We start from the raw sequence: 21940 nt of genomic DNA, 5'->3' as shown, positions 1-21940 counted from the left end.
AGTATTTTTGTGTTTTAATGAAGTCAAGAAAAGTATTGATTCTATAATATTAAAACATGCAGAATTCCAAAAACATAAATTAATACTAACTAAAATTTTATTTACAAGATAGAATGAGTAATTACTAAAACCCTAAATTAAATTTGACTTGATAAAACTTGGGAGAGATACAGAAATGATTCATTCATAAATATAAAAAAAATAAATATTATATAATTTTAAAAGAAAACAAGTTTAAATTCAGGATACACCATTTGTTCACACACAATCTTTTTTTATATTATGTAACATCTTCAGTCACCATCATTACCAAATTAGTGATAAATTGTTCATGTCTATCATTTAATTGCGCCTGACCTAATTATTTTTTATTTGAGTAGCTGGAATTATATCGGATTTCAGTTACAGTTATACTGGATTGCATTTTCAGTGTGCACATTTAGTTCTGTTGGGTTGTGCAAAATGATTTCTTTGTTGTTTACGCATCCCTAATTTTATTGACATTCAATAGCCAAGTTACAAATTGCTAATATCAATTTACATGTATCAAATTCTGGTAATAAAATTATCCTTAAAACGCTAATTAAAATTACTCCTAAACACTACGATACGATCAACTTAAGTTTCTGCATAATTAGTACACATAAAATAATAAATGAATTTAGAACAAATATACACACATTTTTAAATGTAAAAATATGAAGTTCAACACAAATTAAATCATAAAACAATTACAGGGGGAGGGGAAGGTAGGGACTGTCAATTTGGACTTTGTGAACCTTATATATTTTGATACGTTTACCAACACACAATGCAATCTAGCAGCTGAATAAAATGAACTCATCTGTAGGCGCATTCCCTGTCACAGGCCATTTGAAGCTTTCATGCTATCTGTTGCCTGTTACACATATTAACGATGACAAAAGATGTGTGATGACACATATTAACGATGACAAAAGGGCTCCCGACATTGAAGGGAACATCAACCTGCATTCTTACGGATATTCGAAGAACTTACTCTTTACTGTTTTAAAAGTAAAGCCTTTTGCGTTTATAAAAGCTATTGCATTTAAAGCATCTTTAGTTCAGCAGTTACAGGTGATAGTCATCCCCAAAAGGTTAACTGTATGGTATTTTGTACACGTTTTAACAATGTTAGTGAGAGCCTAAAATTGAGTTTTGGAAATAGATCACAATTCAATGCTTTTAGTAATTAATTTTGCTTATTATGTGATTACACTTTTATTCTCAACTCTTGTGGAATATTGCAAGAAGTAGAAACAGGCGTGTACCTGATATGTTTGGTTTATCTTCTGTCTTTCTGTGCATATTTGTTCACAGCTGGTATGTAGTATAAGTTACAATTTTTTATTGTTTTCACACAATATACATTGCATTTGCAAATACCACTTGCAGTGTTATAAGAATAATAATAATCAAACTTATAAATACTAGTACTAATTCAATCGTTGCATCCACACAGACACTGCAACTCATTCAATGAGAACTTCTGTATGACTTCTGCATCAATTTCCATTAATTAGTAACCTCAGCAGTTGCTAAAGTAAAACAACTTTAAACTCTTTGATTTACTTTTGATTGTCTACAGGTTTGATGCTATCACGAAGCTTGTTGATTAGTCTCAAACATCAACTTGTAAAGGAAGTTGTTTTAATGCCCATGTTATATTCTATTGTACTTTGTCCCTGCATTTAGTACTATAACCATGGATGTCTATCCCTTGCATCCCTTCAAATCTGAATCGGTTTGTACCCCAGAGATAAAGAAGTAGGGTGCATTCTTCAAATCACACTCCCTGAAAGCATTACTTAAGACTCTTGATTTTTATTTAAAAACATCTGTTTTGCTTTCTTTTTAGACTCATTAACACATTCAGTGCGGGCGGCACGGATCCGTGCCGCGCCCGTTCCACGCCAGGGGCGCTTGGCGCGGAACCGTGCCGCCATGCGGCCCAGAACAAATCACTTCAGTGCAAGGCCTAGCTTGCGTCGTAAGTGGTAGGATTGTTTTGCGCTCTGTTGTAGTATCACACATAACCTCACTAGTGCGTTGGTTTGTTCCTGGCGCGTACGGTTTCGGTACGGTACTTATTGCAAGCAGCGTGTTGAATATACGTCGGCGCCTCGCATGCGTGACATTGTGGTGTGTGTTACTGTTGTGTTCTTTTAGTTTATTTAAAAAATGGCTAACGCGAATGATGAGTACAATAGTGACGATCCACTCAGTGATGACGATTTCACTGATAATACCGACATTGACTCTTCTGATGCCGAAGATGACTTTGATTTTGATCCTGCTGCTTGGAGTAATGTATCTGCAGCTGGAATGAGGGATATTCCTTATACAGGGGATAACAAACTATTGATACCTATTCCAGGCAATAACGAACCGATTGATTGGTTCAATTTTTTCATTGATCTTGTTTTCTTGGAAAAATATCTGCAGATTCACCAATGACTACGCTTTAGAAGTTTTCTTTGGCCCTACAATCATGCCAGGATCTCGCATCCACAGGTGGAAAACCGCTGACAGTTCCAGAATTGAGGATTTTCATTGGCATACTAATTCACATGGGAACGATTCGGATAAACAGGATCCAGGACTACTGGAAGACCGACAGAAAATACAATCTCCAATTCTTCGTGAATACATGAGTAGGGATAGATTTCAATTAAATTTTGAGATGTTTGTGTTTCCGTCGCGTACATCCAGATGCTGAGGCTCCTGCTGATCGGCTTTACAAAATTCGGTCCATCATTCAGTTGTTCAATGATAAAATGAGGTCTATTTATTATTCCGTCTAAAGAAATGTCCCTTGACGAAGCCATGATTTTGTGGAGGGGACGACTGCAGTTCAGGCAATACGTGAAAGGCAAGAGAGACATAAGTATGGAGTCAAATTGTACACCCTTTGTGAACCTGAGGGTTTAATTGTTAGATTTATGGTGTACTCGGGTAAGATGGACGATTTGGGAGGGAAAGGACATGCAGGAAATGTTGTTCTACACTTGATGAGAGACTTTTTGAACAAAGGCCATGCACTTTACATGGACAACTTTTATAACAGCGTGACACTAGCAAGCAAAACTCCTTGCCAACAAAACATATTGCACGGGTACCCTTCGAGTTGATCGGAAGTTCAACCCACGAACTGTCGTAGCAGCAAAATTGAAAAAAGGCGAAACCACCTGCCAATACGGAAATGGCATTCTTGTGGGGAAATGGAGGGATGAACGAGATGTTCTATACATCTCAACCCAATTTGAAAATGAAATGGTGACCATGGAAAATAGAAGAGGCATCGAAAAACAGAAGCCTAAACCTGTAGTCCACTACAAATGCTCATATGAAGGGGGTGGACAGAGCAGACCAACTAATGTAGTACTACCCAATAGAACGGAAAAAGACCATTAGATGGTATAAAAAAATATTTGTTCACTTCCTTCAAATGGCTATGGTAAATTGCATGTTCTTTGTGAACATGAATTCCGGTGCAAGAAAGATGCCATTTTTGGAATTCAGAGATAAATTAGTAGATTCTCTTTTGCCCCAAAGCCAGCACAACCTCCCCGAACTCTTTCCGAGGAACCCTCTGCACCGCCTCGTTCAAAACGAAGAACGTGACCTGAAGGGAGACAGGAAACGAAAAAGGTGCAGAGTATGTGCAAAAGAGGGATTGAATAAGCGCACCTCCTATCTCTGCAGTGGGTGCCCAGGGCAGCCTGCATTTTGCCCAATTCGTTTGCTTTGACGAATTTCACAAGAACTAAGAAATCATCAGTTTTTGGGAGGGTTGTAAATATATTATAATTAGTGCTGCATATAAATTTATTATACATTAGAATAAATTATTTAGAGGTTATGTAAACTGTAAACTAAACATTAGAATGAGCAAGAGCGTAACTACTGTGACAGTGGTGTGAACTAGTGTTGTGCTCCTGGCGCGCGGCACGGAACCGTGCCGCCAACTGTGACGTCACTATACGGAGCTATTTCTGACCGGGAAACCAGTTTTAACATCATTGATGATCCAAAGGAGTCATATGGGTAAGTTATCGCTCACTTTAATTTTTAGCCATTTCTATTGTCAATTATATTTTTTTCAGCAGTGAATGTGTTAAAGCTGGCTCTAGCACTTTGGTACACAGTTGTATGCTATAAATTAAATGTGGATATACAAGGTTACAATAAGTCATCCTTTGAACATCTGACTACCACCCATAAATGTGTTGAACTTCAATGTTTTGTTAAGGTGAACAAACAACTATAAATTTATAGTCCACAATTTATCTCTGTAAAGTTTGTCTAAAGACAAAGAAAATATTAAAATCATGCATTAAAGTTTTAGTTTTGAATGCTGCTTAGGAAACTTACCTCCAGGCCTAGAGCTAATAATAGATTCAGTCTCAGTGCAAGTCAGATCATCAGTGTTTGTGCGTACAGTGTGAGTTGAGTTCAAGATCCTGTACAAACATTGTTACTCATATTATTGCTTAGTTTTGTTTTGTTTTTGAACTGAATTATAAGTTCTATAATCAAGAATGTTATGGATCACCACTATTATTTAAAGAGAATTAAAATAAATCACTTTTAGGATTGTTACTTTATTACCCAATATGCTCAGATGTTGTCTCTCCATGTCAACTGCTACAGATATATATGTTCACTAAAGTTATTTATAACTAATCATCATTACATTAGTAAAAATACTTCCAGGTGAGATGCAAACAAGAGAAAACGACAATAAATATATTAAAAATTAAAGAGTGCTTAGTATGTAAACAGATTTTTTTTTTGTCAAAATTTGTTTCATTTTAACTCCAAATAATACTCATATACGATAGATAAACATATTAATGGGTACTAAGCATACTTTCAGATCGCTAGCTCAAAGACAGTTTCAATTTATTTAAATGAAATGTTCAGAAAATGTGCAAAAAGATATGAATAGCCAAGGAAAAAAATAATGTGAAATGCAGCATCTATAAAATTGATTCTAATTTATATATTCCAGTCAAACACATATACATATCATATTATATATAAATATAATATGTTTATATAACATTAATAAGCATACAATAAAACACATCTGCAATACTTTTCTTACAATACATGTTGGGTAGTACACAACATCTGCTTTATTACCTAGTGAAAGTCTTGTGGATTGATAATGTGCAGTTATATGTATTACATTCATATAGCATTTTATATTTGTATAAAATGTTTTAATTACAGATATATCAGTAATTATCTTTGATATCTTAATTGATTTATGGTAAACCGTTTTTCTAGAAGCTAAAGAAACCAAAAGTTACTATTTTACAATTCAATCTTACAACAATAACTATATAACAAGACTATATATAGTTTTCTTTCTTTCTATAAGAAAATTTTAGTTATTTCATAAAATAACCAAATTTTTCATTTTATGTTGGAAAAAACTCATAAAAAAGTATACTTTTGATTAAAAATCACACATCTCAAAGTGGCTTAAAGAAACCTTTACACATCAGCCAAAATAGATCTACCAGCACAGGAAGAATGGATTGTGAAACCTGAGATAAAGAAAGAAAAAAAGAAGAGGAATTAAAAGATATAAATAGGATACAGGATAGACAGACAAAGTATAGTAAAGATGACTATATAACAAGCACATGTAATTTTAAAACCTATACCAGATGACAATTAAAGTCTTGAGAGTAAAGTGTTCTTATGCAAGGATTTTGTTCAGCTAATTGCATTAATACATTATCCATAAATATTTAAAAAAAGTGGCAGTGACTTACGGAGGAGGTTCAGCAGCTCGTTCTGGTTGAGGTTTACCATCAGAGTGACCCCCTGCGCTTTCTGTACATTGAGATGTGCCATCTGAAACATTGCTGCCCTCCGCCGAGACTAACTGTAATAAGAAAAATTACATTTTTAACACTCAACATTGCCAAACGAGAGTTCAAAACTTTCTGGAATTACTGTAATTTTTCCTTCATGTAACATTTGACTTTTTATTAATCTTTGCACTTATTCATATAAAACATATGGTAAATGTGTTTATAATTTTTTTATATAATAAAGAGTTTGATTACCATTTTACATACATTGTATAACAATTTTTACTTTCTGTATCACCTCATGACACTACATGAAGCATTCTTCTACATTGGTTTAATACTAACTAATAAATCAAAACTCAAATTTTAAGTTTTGCCATAACGATCTGCCATAAAAAACTGCAGATCGTTCATAACATAAGGTTGTATTTGTTCGTTCTTTTAAATTCTGTTTGCTTAATAAACCACAATCTTATATACAAATAGGAAGGATACAGTGTAAAAAGTGCTAATGTGATTGGTTTTGATGAAGGTTGCATAAACATTAATGATGATCTTAGGAGTAGACCAAAGTCTCCACCTCACGCTACAGGAATTTCACACACACACACAATATTATTTTTTGCAATATATATTCTGCAATTAAAAATAATGACGTTAATGTTTCAAATTTATTATGAGGTAAAACTAAAGGTTGATTCACTACAACACACCCCGAAACATCAGCCACTCTGCTCTAAAGAATATGCTTCAAACTATAATGAATAAACTCAGCACTTTGTCACAAACAGCCATCAGCTTTCAATAACAATGGCTTTTTCTTCAACTAATCTCTACCTAAATATAGGTAATGATTCTGGAATTTTAAAATTTTACCTCATATGCTCTTTCTTGAAGTGAACTTAAAAGATTTACACCTTATACAACCAATATAGATTCCTTCTTAGAATATTTAATTTTTTACAATATTCATATTCAAACAAAAATCTCTAAAAAGTCAGACACTAACTTCAAAAGTGTGACATAGAACAATTATACATAACGTGGCAATAAACTAAAATTTTAAAGTCATATAATACACAAATGTATAACATCATAATAATACATAGATGATGCTTACCCATGAGACAACTCTGCCATTAAAACATGGAAGATGTGCATCATCGTCTATTATCTCTTCTTTCACCACCCTAGAATGATTAAGAGATTAAGTTTCAATTTCTTTGAGTAAATCAACACAATGAATTTTACACCTAATTTTTTCTACAAAGTAAAAGTATACTACAAAGAACAAATGCCCCCTGATCAGTTAATTTTATAAATATAAATACAAGAATAACTAGCAATTAACTGCTGCTTCACATGCAATTTATTGCTAAGTAATAGGGTAACCATAGGCATAGCATGTTTTTTTCTGAATGACATTGCACTTTTCTTGTAAGTGACAGCACTTGTGAGATAAATAGTGGTCATTAGAAGATATTCTCATTACAATTTCTGTCCACTATCTCATATTTTCAATTAATAGATTAACTTTTCAGTAACACTTAAACTATCGTAGGCCAGGGAGGGGAATTATTTCCCCTTTCAGAGTCTGTTAGCTTTCTTACTAAAAGCTCTTATGATGTAATATGTAAAAGTTCTATAATTTTGAAATGGAAATAGACATATTTATGGTAGTAATTATTACTTGCGATGACTCGTGGTTTTTTACTTTACGATTCCAAAACGAAATTAATGCATTGTAAATCACCTAAATCTCCAGTTTAGATAATCTATTTTCAAACCAAATGAAGAACTGTAACAGGGTGTACTGTATTCAACCCTTACGCCAAGTGGAAAGGTGAAGGTCATCACCAGCAGTATGTGCAGGAAATGGCACAAAGCTACAGTGGTTTAGAAATAAGCGAAAAATTCAGTGACGATTCATCGCTAACACTTATTTTAAACTCCTTAGTTTTTATCTCTGTGTATCTGTGTTTCTATCAATGTGTAGACATAACAAATCAAATATTTAATAACCTAGAACAAACAATTACCAACACAGTGCTACCGAGGGGCCAGACTGCAGTCCAGCATTGTGAGGTTAGCCGCGCACAAACTTTCGGTACGAGACCACGATTTTGCCGGTACACAAGGTTGGTTCAACCAACAAATTAACCAAATACTTTCATCTAAACTCAACTTTTAACTTTGACCTTTTGGGAAAACAAGCCTAAGAATGCCACGCTACTTCAAAAGAATTTTCAGAAATTCTGTAAAATTAACTTGGGGTATTTTTAAAACTAAAAATCATATCTTCTACCTACTCTTTTCAAATAATATACATAGCAGCTTATAAAATGAGATTCCAGAATGCATTCAATTTACCTAAAAATATGTGGATATATATATATATATATATATATATTTATGTTAAATTGTATAAATGGCAATAGCCTTATTTAATTTCAATAAACATTGAATCACGAAAAGTACTTGCTCCGCCGGGAGTCGAACCCGGATCTCTCACTTGCCGGGTGAATGTGCTACCATTACACCACAGAGCGCTTACTTTTTCCGATTCAATTATTTTGTATTTGGCCGTATCTGTCACATATGTGTTTAAATAAGCAAACTAACATATGATCGGAAGACCAAACACATGTCAAACGACTTTTTTATTTACGTTAAATTGTATAAATGGCAATAGCCTTATTTAATTTCAATAAACATTGAATCACGAAAAGTACTTGCTCCGCCGGGAGTCGAACCCGGATCTCTCACTTGCCGGGTGAATGTGCTACCATTACACCACAGAGCACTTACTTTTTCCGATTCAATTATTTTGTATTTGGCCGTAAATATATTTATAGAAAATTCATTTATATACTATTACACTAAGTACGATGTAGAGATAAAATAAATATTAGGGATCATCTATCTACCACCGAGCAGCTAACGGCCACACATAGAATTAGCAGACACGCCAAATACAGATATAGAAATTACAAACTTAAATTAAAATAGTATTTGTATATTATGTTATTTTGTTACTATGTTCCTAAATAGATTTTATACACAAAGAACTACATAAACAAGTTTTAGCAATCTGTAATTTGCGTACTGTCGGTCAGCTATCATCCACGAATAGATTTACTTTATTTAGATTAGAGATTCAGCTTCCACACACCACCAGTTGTAATATTGTGAAATCGTAATTCTTTGAAGCGTATTTTAAGCATTTCATTTGGTACACGAATCGAGTGAAAAGAGTCACTGTATTGAAAATGGAATCAATCCATCCCTAGCAGAAATTCTAGGGATATTATAAAAATTAAATTCATAGTTCACACATTTTTTTCCCGAAGCCTGAATGCATAATTCACGTTTTTCCAATTCATCATTGTTGGTGGTAGCCCTGGTTACAGTAGGAAAGTATTGTAGTTCCGAACATTTCCCAATGCCAGCCAATATATGAAGATGCACCAGAAACTTATCTGCTTCAGAAATTACTGAAGTGCAGTTAATTCGTGATCTGTAGAATAAGTAAACACTAGTACAGAACAGAACCTTCCATAGTTGCCCCCAGAATACGAGCACAATTAATGTTATCCATTACAGGCACCTAAATATTTTGTTTGCCCTTCAAGATAATACAAGAATAGAATCACTCCATTAAAACAACACAAGTAAATAAATAGAAGAAAGGCTGTGGTTCAAGTCACAACATAGTCATTAGATTATAGCATGGATTATGTATCAACACAACATAAGGTATCTCATATAACCTTGACTATTTGGTTTGAACACTTCAAATACTGTCCGACTGATCATTACGTGTGCAGAGAAATTGTTCACATGAATAGTTGATTGGGGAACTCAAAGGATTTCTACCAGCTGTTGTCCAGCCAATGCCGCTGTGACAACGAAAACTGCAGGTGGTAGATTCGGCCGGCTGACCGTCTGCAGACTGGCCTAACTATTTGGAGTGGAACTTCACTCTGCAACATGGAAAGGGCATTGATCCTGCAGAAACGAGCCATACAGTTTCTAGTGAATATACAACTATTGGAAATCTGCCACAACTCTTTTAGAGATCTTCAGATAAAGACAATGAGCAGTCTTTACTTACAAGAGGTTATCAAATATGCTGACCAACATGAACCCCCATACACTATAATGTACATAACTATAATATCAGACATGCTACCTTCCTTTATGACTTCTCAACACAGACTTACCTTGTATGAAAAACGTTACAAGACTAAGAGGACAAGATTTGAAGACTGAGCTGGGCATTTCAGACCGGTCCTTCTACATCCTAGCAATATTCTATAATAACAACTGACACCAAGACACTTTATACTGTTTAACTACTTGACATGATTAACATTAACTTTGCAATTGATTGTTATATTATACATTACTTTAGAATAAATTTACTCTATTTTATGTATACATGAAATTATAAATAAAGAAATGATGAACATAATAAAAGCACTATTTAAAAATGTTAAACAATCCACTCAACCAGTTTCAACATTGCACTTTATGGCAGAATTGTTCTTTGTAAGGTCTCACACTAACTCACAGTTCCAGTCGTAATACTTATCACCTCAAAACAAACTATGATTTTTCAAAACATTCCCATAACTGGTAAGCCATATCAAACTATTAACAGAATATAACATATTGACTGTAGAACACACTCCTCAGATGTATATTTTAATTGATATCACTACATGTTTGTACTTTCATATTATGTAGACTACCTTTAGAACAAGTAAATTTTTATCAATTTTTGTTAAATTCACATGGTTGGTTGAATAAACAAAAAATAATTTAACTTCTCATGGTGTTAGGATTTGTTGTTTCGTTTTTTTATAATTGTAGAATAAAGTTTTGTTTTTTAAACCTGCTTTTTGATGCATTATAAAAATATTATACAGTATATTTTGTAAAAATTAATTACAAAATCATTTGTAGTGTTAATTAAGAGTAAAATTATATGTGTAACATGAAAATTTGGAGCATTAGTTGTGATCAGGGTTTAAGCTGCACAAGCATTCGTCACATTTTTAGAAACGAGCCGAGATAATGCGGCTGTATTGGGAAAGGCTTTTGCAAAATTGCGATGAAAGGGAGGAGAACAACTAACTGCAAAAAGTACATTGCATTTTGTTTAAAGCATTAAAAAAAATTTCAATGATACCATAAGATCATATATGGATTGTAAAAATGATAATTACCTTTCATAAATCATTTCCAACAACTTGTTATGTACCATAAAAGGTTTCCAACAACTACCATATAAGCCAACACAGAGGTCATGATGATTGATGATTTCTCAAAATGATTATAACTGATCTAAAGGATATACGAGGATACCTCAATGTGCAAATGACAGTTTAAAAGATGTCCTTTTGGGCATACAGTATTTATTCATTGGCTATTTATGTTGTTAAAACTTCTAGGAGTCCCCAAATCACTTACCATTACTTTACTGTTTATTTAATAAATGAAGTATATTACATTAAAACATTCTGAATTTAGGACAAAGTATATTTTCACGGCATAATAGTTCTTGAAAATAATATTAATTGAAATGTAGGATGCTTATGCATCATATCAACCACAATTTGTTTGCGTTATGTTTTCAATAGAAAAATTTAATGAAATATACATTGAACAATAATGTACATGTTTAATGACACAATTTACAAATTAAAACCACTTAATTGATTCATAGAAAGCAACTAAGTCACTAGCAGTGTGGATTGTATGTAGATACAAAATAAATAGAAAGTGTTTATGGTTTGGTTAGTATTGTTCACTTATGAAATGAGTGAGTTATACTTATGTTTATTTACATGTATTTAATACCCTAAAGTCGATAAAAAACCTGATCAAACAACTCAGGCTTATACTATGGTTGTACATTTAATTGATTACAGCTTGTTATGACTTAGGCCTACACCAAAGTAAAATTTGGTTGGTACAATGCCATCGTAGGTAGTATCTGCTCCTATTTTAGCAAGATTTTGCCTAAAAGTAACAGCATGTATTATGTATTTCTTAGTAGATTGTAAATAACTGGTTACAAACAAACTAGAAATTGAAATAGATTAATTGAACCACGTATGATTAAACATTGTCAGTTTGTTAGTTTTAATTCATTAAGATTTATTCAAGCAATCTCTTAAAATCTTTGCCTAAAAATAGCAGTTGAAGTGGAATCTTGGGAATATCCAGATCAACAGAATCAACATAAGACTGCTTATTATGTGGCCATTAAAAATATTAGTATCTGATTGAAGCCCAGGTTGATTAAATGTAAGGTTTAATTTCAATGTTTTCATTAGCAGTTAAAATTCATATGTCAAATAATAATAGCACAGGCAAAATCTATCAGAGACTAAGACCATGGCTGTTATTTTTCTATCTTGGGCTTCTTCATGCAATACAGTAGCATGTTGAAAATGACATAACTCTCAACTAAACCTTAAATCTGCCTTTCATGTCTATTTAAACTTTTGGTAAATATTTACTTTAGCCACTTCAAATCATTTTTTGTAATTTCGAAAGGAATATGATTAAAAATTAAATTTAAAAAAAAACAAAAGAAAACAATTAAGTTTTTGAAAATTAGAAAAGATTTTAAAAGCCTTGTAAAAGAAACATTGTAGTAGTTGAATAGGTTGACAGTTACAGCCATTCTTTTGTAACGGATGGGACAGTTTTACTGTGTTTTTTACCCTAAAGAAAGCTGTATGAGTTAAATAATGGGTATTAAAGTGAAATTTTACAACATAATTGGTTGCTTAAAGAGTTGATGTAAATTAATATGGAAGTGGTTAAAAAATACAATTATTATTTTAAGAGTTAAAAGAGTTCAAAAATGTGAAACGGATGGGACACAATTAGTAAGTGTAGCAAGTGATGATTCCCTTTATGGGAGTAATTCAGTTCTGTCCATATCTTTAACACAACAGGAAAAATACTACCTATTATCAGATTGCATAGTTTTCAGTTTTATACTTATCTTTATCATTATAATAAACGTTATCTAGCAATAAATCATGTTCTAATGTAACGCATGGGACACTGATTTGTAACGGATGGGACGAGTAACCAAATGTTGGTGATTTAGATCATTAACAATGGAATTTTCAATACCATAATGTGTTTTTAATGGTGAAAACTATTTATTAAGTTAATTGAGATTAAAAAAACAAGGTGTTTTTTATAAAATAGCAATTTTTTAATTAAACGCTTTTTTGCAACTAAGCTTTTGTTTTATCTACTGCTTAAACTATTTAAATTTTTCATAGAGTTCTTGGATCTGATTGACAGTATTTTCCAACATTCCAAAATGTCTATTGGAGACAGGGTGTAGAGGCACATCAATTTTGCATAAAATGTCATTTGGTTGTAATGCCTCCTTGTAGACAGGGCTAATGCCTATGAACGAAAAACATCCCTCGAGATAGTATTGATCAATAAAGTATAGAATTCTAAAAGACTAATACTATTTCACTTTCCGCTTAGTGCAGCGTCTGAAATCTGACTTTGTAACAGGATTGAATCCTGAATCTGGGGTCCATGTCCTTATAGAGATCCAAAAAAATGAAAAAGATATTCAAAACAACATTTTGCATAGTTTCAACATTAGACACTCCTAAATTATACAGTGCACCTGATGAAAGAATGAAAATAGCTCTTCATCTACATTACACTAGATGGCTGCTGGTTAAACCAGACAAACTTCTTTTGTAGTCTAGGTGTCTCCTGATGTCAAACAGTGTAAAAAGTCCATTTTAAATTACTCAGCCACCGATTTTTCTTCAATTTCTTCGGACAGATGTGGATTCCACATTATAAAGTCAGATTTCAGATGCTGTACTAAGTGGAAAGTAAAATGAAGCTAAACTTAATAATATTCTACTTTAAAAAACACCAACTTGTATATTCAATATGCAGAAAAACATCACTCTCTAGTTACTTGTACTCAATGTACACAATGGTGATGTACTTGTGTTATTTACGTCACAGGATGTCACACATTTATCCTACAAAATAGGTCTAGTACAAAATAACTAAAAGTTACAGTTTTGTTTGTTACATTTTTTTAAACCATGGCCTAGCCTAAACATTGTTTATTCATCATTAAATTATTACTTTTTTAGATATAAAGACAGATGGACTGATACTTTATTTTTTAAGTTGATTCAGTTAGACATTTTGGTTTTTATATATATATATCTAAAATTGATTCAATTGTGGTGGTGACTACTTATTATACTGCAGCTAAAAATGGGGAGACTAATAAGCGGCCTCGGTTATTTGTATTGAACAATTCAATATATTATTCAACTTCGATATGTAAAAATCGTACACAAAAAAAGAGTTTTAATAAATTACTGTAACAAGAAGAATCTCATACATTACAATTTAAAAACAGAAATTTAACACTAACATTACAAAACAAGAAAAACAACTATGGCCAAGACTTAGTATCAAAGAAACCTTCCAATATTTATAACTTGCCCAGCTTGATATCAATGAGTAACTGCTTTTGTGAAATCACTTGTGAGAAATATCTCACATATTTTCCTCATATCCATCGCCTATTCCAAAGTCTCAAAATACTAGTTAAGTCTTGTTGTTTATTGTATATATTTAAATTATTATAACTAATGAATCATGTGCTAAAGTTAAATAAATTTTATTATTGAATTATTCCTTCAGATAAAAACATCGAACCGTTCGATAAAAACAATCGAATAACGAGTGTAGGCCACTTATTAAAATCTATCCCTAAAAATATCTTAACTGTACTGTAATTTGAAATAACTATAATGTAGGCTAATTTGGTTCTTGTTTTTAGAAGTTTAGATAATCATGAAAATCTATGATTCAGTTATGATTGTGGCTGCTTATTGTACTGCAGCCCCTGTTTTCAAGTGTTTAACCCTTTAAGTGCTGCAGCGTTTTGCTATATGGTATGCATAAAATGCTGAGTGAAAATGCCTGATTCTGCAAGGGTCTGGTTAAAAATTCATAACAAATTTATTTATTGGTATAATGACTTGGGTTTTTTTTTTTTTTTTTTAGATAAATATATTCTCTTTATACATATAATACATTGATCACTTATTTAACGTTTTTATACAAATAAAAAAAAATCATTGACGAAAACTTTATGAGCAAAACATTTAGTTTTTTTATTTTGACACAACTTAGTATTATTGAAATATTTTATTTTTTCACTTTTAGTTATTCTATCTCATACTCCATTTAATTATTTACAAAAAGACATATACACATTTTTTTATACTTATAAATAAAGTTTGGAAAATAAATATGAAAATATGAACCACTACAAAACTAGAAATTTTCTAACCTAACCTAACACTCTGTGTCTTGTGTACTGATAATGCTTAAATCTAATGCCTGCAATACTAGGTCTTCATTGTCAGCAATGTTTTTACGACTCATTGTTTATAAATATCACTGAACAAACACAAAAAACTATATAAACGTATTTAGTAAAGTACTCGATGCTTACGATCGCCGTAACTCGCTCCCAAGTCATTGTTCTACTTACACACAGACTAGAACAATATACACAAACGAAATAATTTGAAGATACTAACAGTACAAACCCATTTACACTTAAAAACTTTCAATATCATTTGTGAAATAAACAGCAGCGCAAAAAAAATACGCGACAGCTCGTCCGCGTAGCGGTCGATTTTAATGACGCGATCACTTTACAACCGCCATAAAATTCAGAATCTAACCAGAATGCAACAAAACCTACATCAAAAGTTACGTCGAAGCCTTTGGAATGCGTATGTATAGTCATTGACCCAATTTAGATAAATACTAGGTATTTATTTACATTAGAGTGACCATGGAAAATGGACTTTTTTCATGGGTTGGGCATTTATAGCCAAGTATTATTATTACAGGTGCATATGAACTGGGGGGAAAGTATATTATTGTATTATATTGATGCCTTTCGGATATTATTGCGTTAAGGAGCAGGGGCATCACGTGATCTGGGATTCGACTTTTGCAAGCTCGAGTTAATTTTTTTCTAAAAGAGCAAGCACAGCGGGCAGGCATCGTTGACAGGAATAACATATTTCAGTAACTTATCACTTACCTTAATGGATAGTGTTGCCAGAGGTACGATAATTATCATAGGTATGATAATTTCATTGATTTTATGCGCCAGTAAGATACACGATGGGTAGTTATTATCGTACCATGAAAGATTTTTGACAAATAACAAACCAAAAGTTAATTATAACATAATTTATTATACGAACATAACATACTTTTTCATTAAATGTGTTTGGTACGATTATTTTATATGAAAGTACGATGATTTCTCGTTGTTGGTATGATAATCGGTTTTTAAAATCTGGCTATACTGAGTTTGAGCAGACGCGGAGTTATAGGAAACTGTCAAAAACAGAGTTTTCAGAGGATTTAAAAAAATCGTATTACGTTATAAATTAATCAGAGAGGAACTAATATACACAATAATTGTGTATATTTGTTATAATTATTATAACACTAGAAGAGCCAACAGCACAGTACTTCCGATCCATCATCTCACACTCTATGAAAAACAACCGACATAAGTTATCTGGGACCAAAATTCCTCAAAATCTTGCCGGAAGAAGTGAAAAACACCCACTGCGATAAGAAGTTGAGAAGAAACATCATAGCATGGTTACAACAGCGTCCTTTCTACATAGTGGACGAATTTGAAAACTGGAGAGACTTTTGAATATTTGTAGTGGTTTTGGTGACACATTTACTGTTCTCAATGAATGATGTAAATAAAGAATTATTGTGTATTGTCTATAGGTGTTTTATATTACAGGAGTTCAACTATTTAACCCTTTTACTGCCGACGTGCGCGATTGCGCACGCTGCCGTTTGTGCGAAAATCGCCAACGTGCGCTATAAAAGCCGTCTCGTATTTGTTTTATACTGGTTTTCAATGTTGTCCAAATGCATCGAAATTCAGCTGTGTTATTCATTACTATATGGACAACACACAGAAAACAGGTTTTTATAATCTATGGAAGCCATTTTTGTTACTGAACTTCTTTGGTTATAACTCGAGTTTTTGGTTTGATGAGGTTATGGTCGATCTCATTAGTTGTGAGTTCCACTTGTGTTGTTTCGTGTTTTAACACTTTATTTGACATTTTATATTTGTAAATCTACATATTTTTACAATTAATAAAATGAGTACTGGAGGTGAAGAGGAAGAGAACCAGGACTGTCTGCAAAAACTGTAAAAAAGGTGTTCATCCCACAAGTTTTGGGGAACACAAGTGCTAATCAGCAGGCCTATGAACCTAAAAATGTATATATATTTTTGTAAATATTGATCAAAGTGTCTTTTAACTTTAATTTTCTATTATGTATTATATATTTTCATATCAATGGACAGTGATTTATGTATTATAAAAGTGATTTATGTATTATAAAGCGATATAGTGTAAAGTTATGTATCAATAAACGTGTTATCTTGAAATTCGAGGATATTGCACCAATTTCAAAAATTCATCACAGCTTCAGTATTTTTCAAGGTATGTCCCTAAAAACTTTTTGGGAATGTTTATATATATATAATTACTATACAATAAAAAATTATAATTATGGTGGGTGGTTTAATATTTAAATATAGTTGTTAAAGTGCAAACTCAAAAAATAATTTTTATTTATTTAAAATTTTTTGTTTCATGACATAATATATATATTTTTTAAGGACAGAAAATGTTTAACCCTGGATCTGGCAGTTCAAATTCCTATAATGGCAGGCACTATTTTGCTAGTTGTGCACACCTTCATTCAAACCTATGTAGAATGTTTATTTTTGAAGTAAAGTATACACTATTATATATTTTCTTTTTCAGTATGAAACCAGAAACATGTATATGCAGTTGGAGTAATTTTTTAATTTCTATTTAGTACTTTTTTTTTCATTATAAGTAAAAAAAAAAAAAAAAAAAAAAAAAAAAAAAAAAAAAAAAAAAAAAATCCAAAAGTAAAGCCTCATAAAAATATTAATAATTTTTTATCACTTTTCAAGATATACAAAATTCTTCTAAGAAAGGTTCTTTATGCAAAACATTAAAAAATTACACTTTCCCAAAAGTGTTTACATTTATTTTTGGTCAATTGTGAATCGTTGTATTTTTACAAAAAATTACATAATCACATTCCAACATTTTTTAGATATTTTTCTGTATGCTTACTATATTTTTAGACATTCCCTATGTTGTAGAGCATAAAATTTTAGAACAGAAAAATATATTATTTAGCTTATTTTCTAATGTTTAATATGTAAAAAATTTTGTTGTAAATTCTGAGAATTGTTTTTTTCCAGAAATAAAAGTTGATAAAAACACACAATATACTGACAGAAAATGCTTCAAATGAAGTAAAATTTATTGTAATAATAAAAAATATGTACATACATAAATCCATGGCATTTTTAATCCAAAAAAATTAGTCGGACTCGCTGGAAGACGAGTTGACCACTCGACGTCTTCTCTGTTCAGGACGAAGGAAAGTGTTCAAACTTGGGTTGGCACTTGTAGTGGATTCCAATTTTACAATCGGCACACCAGATTGTAGTTTTTTTATTACACACTGTACACTTTCTATTGTTTTTCCCCGGCAAGGATTGCAAGGTATGATTGGTGGGGGGGGTGGGGCGCTGATGTAGAGGTGCATCACCCTGAGGAACTGGAGCAGCAACTAAAAGAAGACTGTCTACAATGTTGTTCATAAACTCCCATCTGCTCATAGGCTTTTCAGAGTGGTATCTGTACAAGATATAAGCATTTAGGAGCGCCATATCAACAAAATTGTATACAATTTTCTTCCAGTATCGCTTGGTTGTGCGGCTGCAGGTCAAGTGAAAAATACTTTTATCTTTGCAATCAACACCCCCCATGTGTTGATTGTATCCTGCTATTACCAACCGGTTTGATACTGTGCTTACCACTACGACTTACCACCTCCTGATCCTCTGCATGGTTAGGCCCGTAGTGATAAGCATGACAGGTTTTCTAGTTTTGCGTTCCCTATATTTCACGATAAGCACCTTGTTTTTCCTGAAATATAGGGATTCGCCAACTGATATGTTAGATTCTTTTACAAGATTTTGAAATAAATCTGCTTCCTTTACTGATAGTGCCTGTAAGAAAGGTCTTCCTTGTGAATAAAAAATTTGCAAGAGGGACTTTTGTGTAAAAATTGTCGGTAAACAGGTGGTAATATTTACGGTATAGGCCAGCATTCGTCATCAAGTCATCCACAACTTTTTGGGTAAATGGATCAGATCCCACCTTCCAAAAAGTCCTTGCCTGAATATAATGCCGATTGCATGACATATCCCGTCGCAGAATCACAAAGTTCGAATTTCTTTATGCCAAACCTTGCGTGCCGTTTATTAGCCATGTATTGAATAAAAGTACAACGGTTTTCTTCATGCCAATCATACTTTCATCAATACAGATTTCCTGGCTTGGCACAAAGTGAGACCTGAAGGCATCGTTCATGTGATCGATAAAAATCACGCACCTTCACCCAAGGGTCATACCCAGGGTGGCCCTTGTTTGGAGATTCACGATTCGATACATGAAACATGCCTAGGATCTGTTGAAAACCTACGTAATGTCCATGGTCTTAGAAAAGAAAGGTATGAACAACTAGGGTGGGTCGACCCAGTATGATTCAACAGTCTTCTCTTTTCGTAAGCCCCATGCTGATTAGTAGAGCCCAAAACTTCTTTATCTCTTCAACAGTCACATTGACCCAAGAGAGCAGCCGTGAACTGGGACGAAGCCTCCCTCTAGCTCGTAGTGAATCAATGTGTCTTTGAGCAAAATTGTTTGTTTCCCGAACCATCAGGTTCCAAAACAAAATTGTTCATGAACAGATAAAAAAAGTCTATTGGCTTCGAACACCTTTCGGTGTGTCGAGGTCCAGGGCCTCTAACCTTAAATTTAGATTTTCACCTGTCTTGGCCTCTCAGGAGGATACGCCCTCAACCACAATGGCTGGACAGGAGGAAGTTGGGGCTCCGCAGCTGGTGGTGAGGGTTTGTACAGCCGGTGGCTCAGCAGCTAAATATGGTAATTCCGCAGTAGGTGGCGGGGATGCCAAAGGCTGTCGCCGTCTTCTTTTTCTGGGGCGTTTCTGGGCATCATCGCTTGAACTTTCTTCCTCCCCTTCTAGTGGTTCGTAATCGTCCCCACTACCACTCGAAAAGTCTGTGAGCGACACATCCAAATCATTTTCAGACAGGGCAAAGATGTTCATCGACATCAAAGAATCCATTTTCACTCTCCGATTCATTTGCCACCTCTATATCGGAGGAATTCACCTCCCTTAGGCCTAGAGAGGACGAGAGTCTTGAAATCCCCTGCAGATGTGCTGGGCCAAGGGTGAATTGGTGTTGATGTTACGGGGGGCGTTTCATCAATTTCACTGTCGGTTAGAAACTCATCATCTAAGAGTAATTGTCTGAGTTCACCTGACTTATTTACTAGGTCACTCATATTGTTCGATAAATAAAAATAAATAAAATAAACACTATTTGTAAACTAGGCCTAGTCCTGTGTATAAAAGTTTATAATTAAAAATTTAGCCTACAGGCTCACCTGTGTATGTCAATAAATTATTATGCAATATATAAAACAAAAACAAAAACCATTCTTCAACCTTACTGTGTATAAATAAAATCCTAGAACTTACAACACAAGTTCAAATGCAACAGTCAGTGATGCCGGTGAATCAATATGGCGGGTCACAGTCCCCTCGAAATTTATAAAGTTTGTTCATCAAATACACGCACACACTTGATTAATTCCATGAAGATGTTCATATCACTAGGTGGCAAATTTCACAACGAAAAATTTGATGTACTTTGATATAAACACATCACTAATAATAGTATTATATACACCAAAATACTAGCGACTAGTCAAACTAGTCGTCTAACATTACAGAAATGTCGCAACACAATGGTCGCTTCGAAGGTCTTTCTTCACAATGTGGAGCTAAAAATAGATGTTTGAAAGCAGATGTTCTTGTAAAGAAAGGAATACCGAACGCAGTGATGTAGCCCAAGCTCATTCCCACACAACATTTCCCTCGTCAAGAGTATAGGGAAAAATTCCCGTTTTTTTTTCCGTTCTCTCGATGGGGCGCGAGCAGACACGGCAAACGAACATTTGTATTGCAACTTTATAATTTCAGTGCAACACTTATTAGGCATTATTATTCAATAAACTATACATCAAATTATTCTGTGAAACCTCCCAATTAATGTGATATAATATTTGTCTTACTAAAATCTTATTTTCGAAAGGAAAAGTTTGATTAAAAAGATGACTGCATGAACGACTAGTGACTAGTCGTTCAACATTGGAGAAACATTTTTTGGCGACTAGTGACTAGTCGTCTAACAGATGGAGGGTTAAATTATTTTTTGTAGCAAATTAACAACTTATAAGGAAAAAAACAAGATAAAGTTTATCAATTTATGATAAAAAATAATGAATCCATGATTTTTTAAAAAATCAATTACATTTTAGTCAATTTCAGCCCGGCATTTTTTCAACAAACTAAAAAAAAGGTGTCCGGCAGTAAAAGGGTTAATATAGGATATCAACTGTTTTTGTACTTAATAAGTAGTAATTTAATAATAAATAAAAACTAAACATGCTATGTGTATTTATAAAATGTACCTCACAAAACATTTAAATAGTAACATTTTGCCACTTTGTTACTATTTTGAAGGATACACATGTTTGACAGCTTTTGACACAAGTAACACAAGCACATTGTCATTGTACTTGCTGTCATTACTCAAATACCATAACATGATTTTACTTTGAATTAATTTAGAAAATATGTGTGTATTCAATATATTAAAGGGCTGGAAATAGACCTAATCAATTGTAAATTACTTTAATTAGAATTTTCTTCTATTTAGAATAGATATTTAGATGTTCTAGAGTAGAATAGTATAGGTATTACTAATTGATCATTTGTTACGCTAA

General features: G+C 32.9%; 1 protein-coding gene across 3 annotated transcripts in view; it reads right to left on the bottom strand.

Moving 5' to 3' along the window:
• Window positions 1-21940, bottom strand: part of LOC124362437 (segment polarity protein dishevelled homolog DVL-3) — a 49728-nt gene that overhangs the window by 25570 nt on the left and 2218 nt on the right. For all 3 annotated transcript variants that reach the window (XM_046816939.1, XM_046816936.1, XM_046816937.1), the window contains exons 2-4: window positions 6973-7042; window positions 5811-5923; window positions 4396-4484 (exon numbers count right to left, since the gene is read on the bottom strand). In XM_046816939.1, the coding sequence (XP_046672895.1) occupies window positions 4396-4484; window positions 5811-5923; window positions 6973-7042 (272 nt within the window). The remainder of the gene's footprint in view (window positions 1-4395; window positions 4485-5810; window positions 5924-6972; window positions 7043-21940) is intronic.

Source organism: Homalodisca vitripennis, chromosome 5 (genome assembly GCF_021130785.1).
Source record: "Homalodisca vitripennis isolate AUS2020 chromosome 5, UT_GWSS_2.1, whole genome shotgun sequence".
NCBI lineage: Eukaryota > Metazoa > Arthropoda > Insecta > Hemiptera > Cicadellidae > Homalodisca > Homalodisca vitripennis.
Note: the sequence above shows the minus strand (reverse complement) of the source record. Positions and strands in the feature narration are given on the sequence as shown.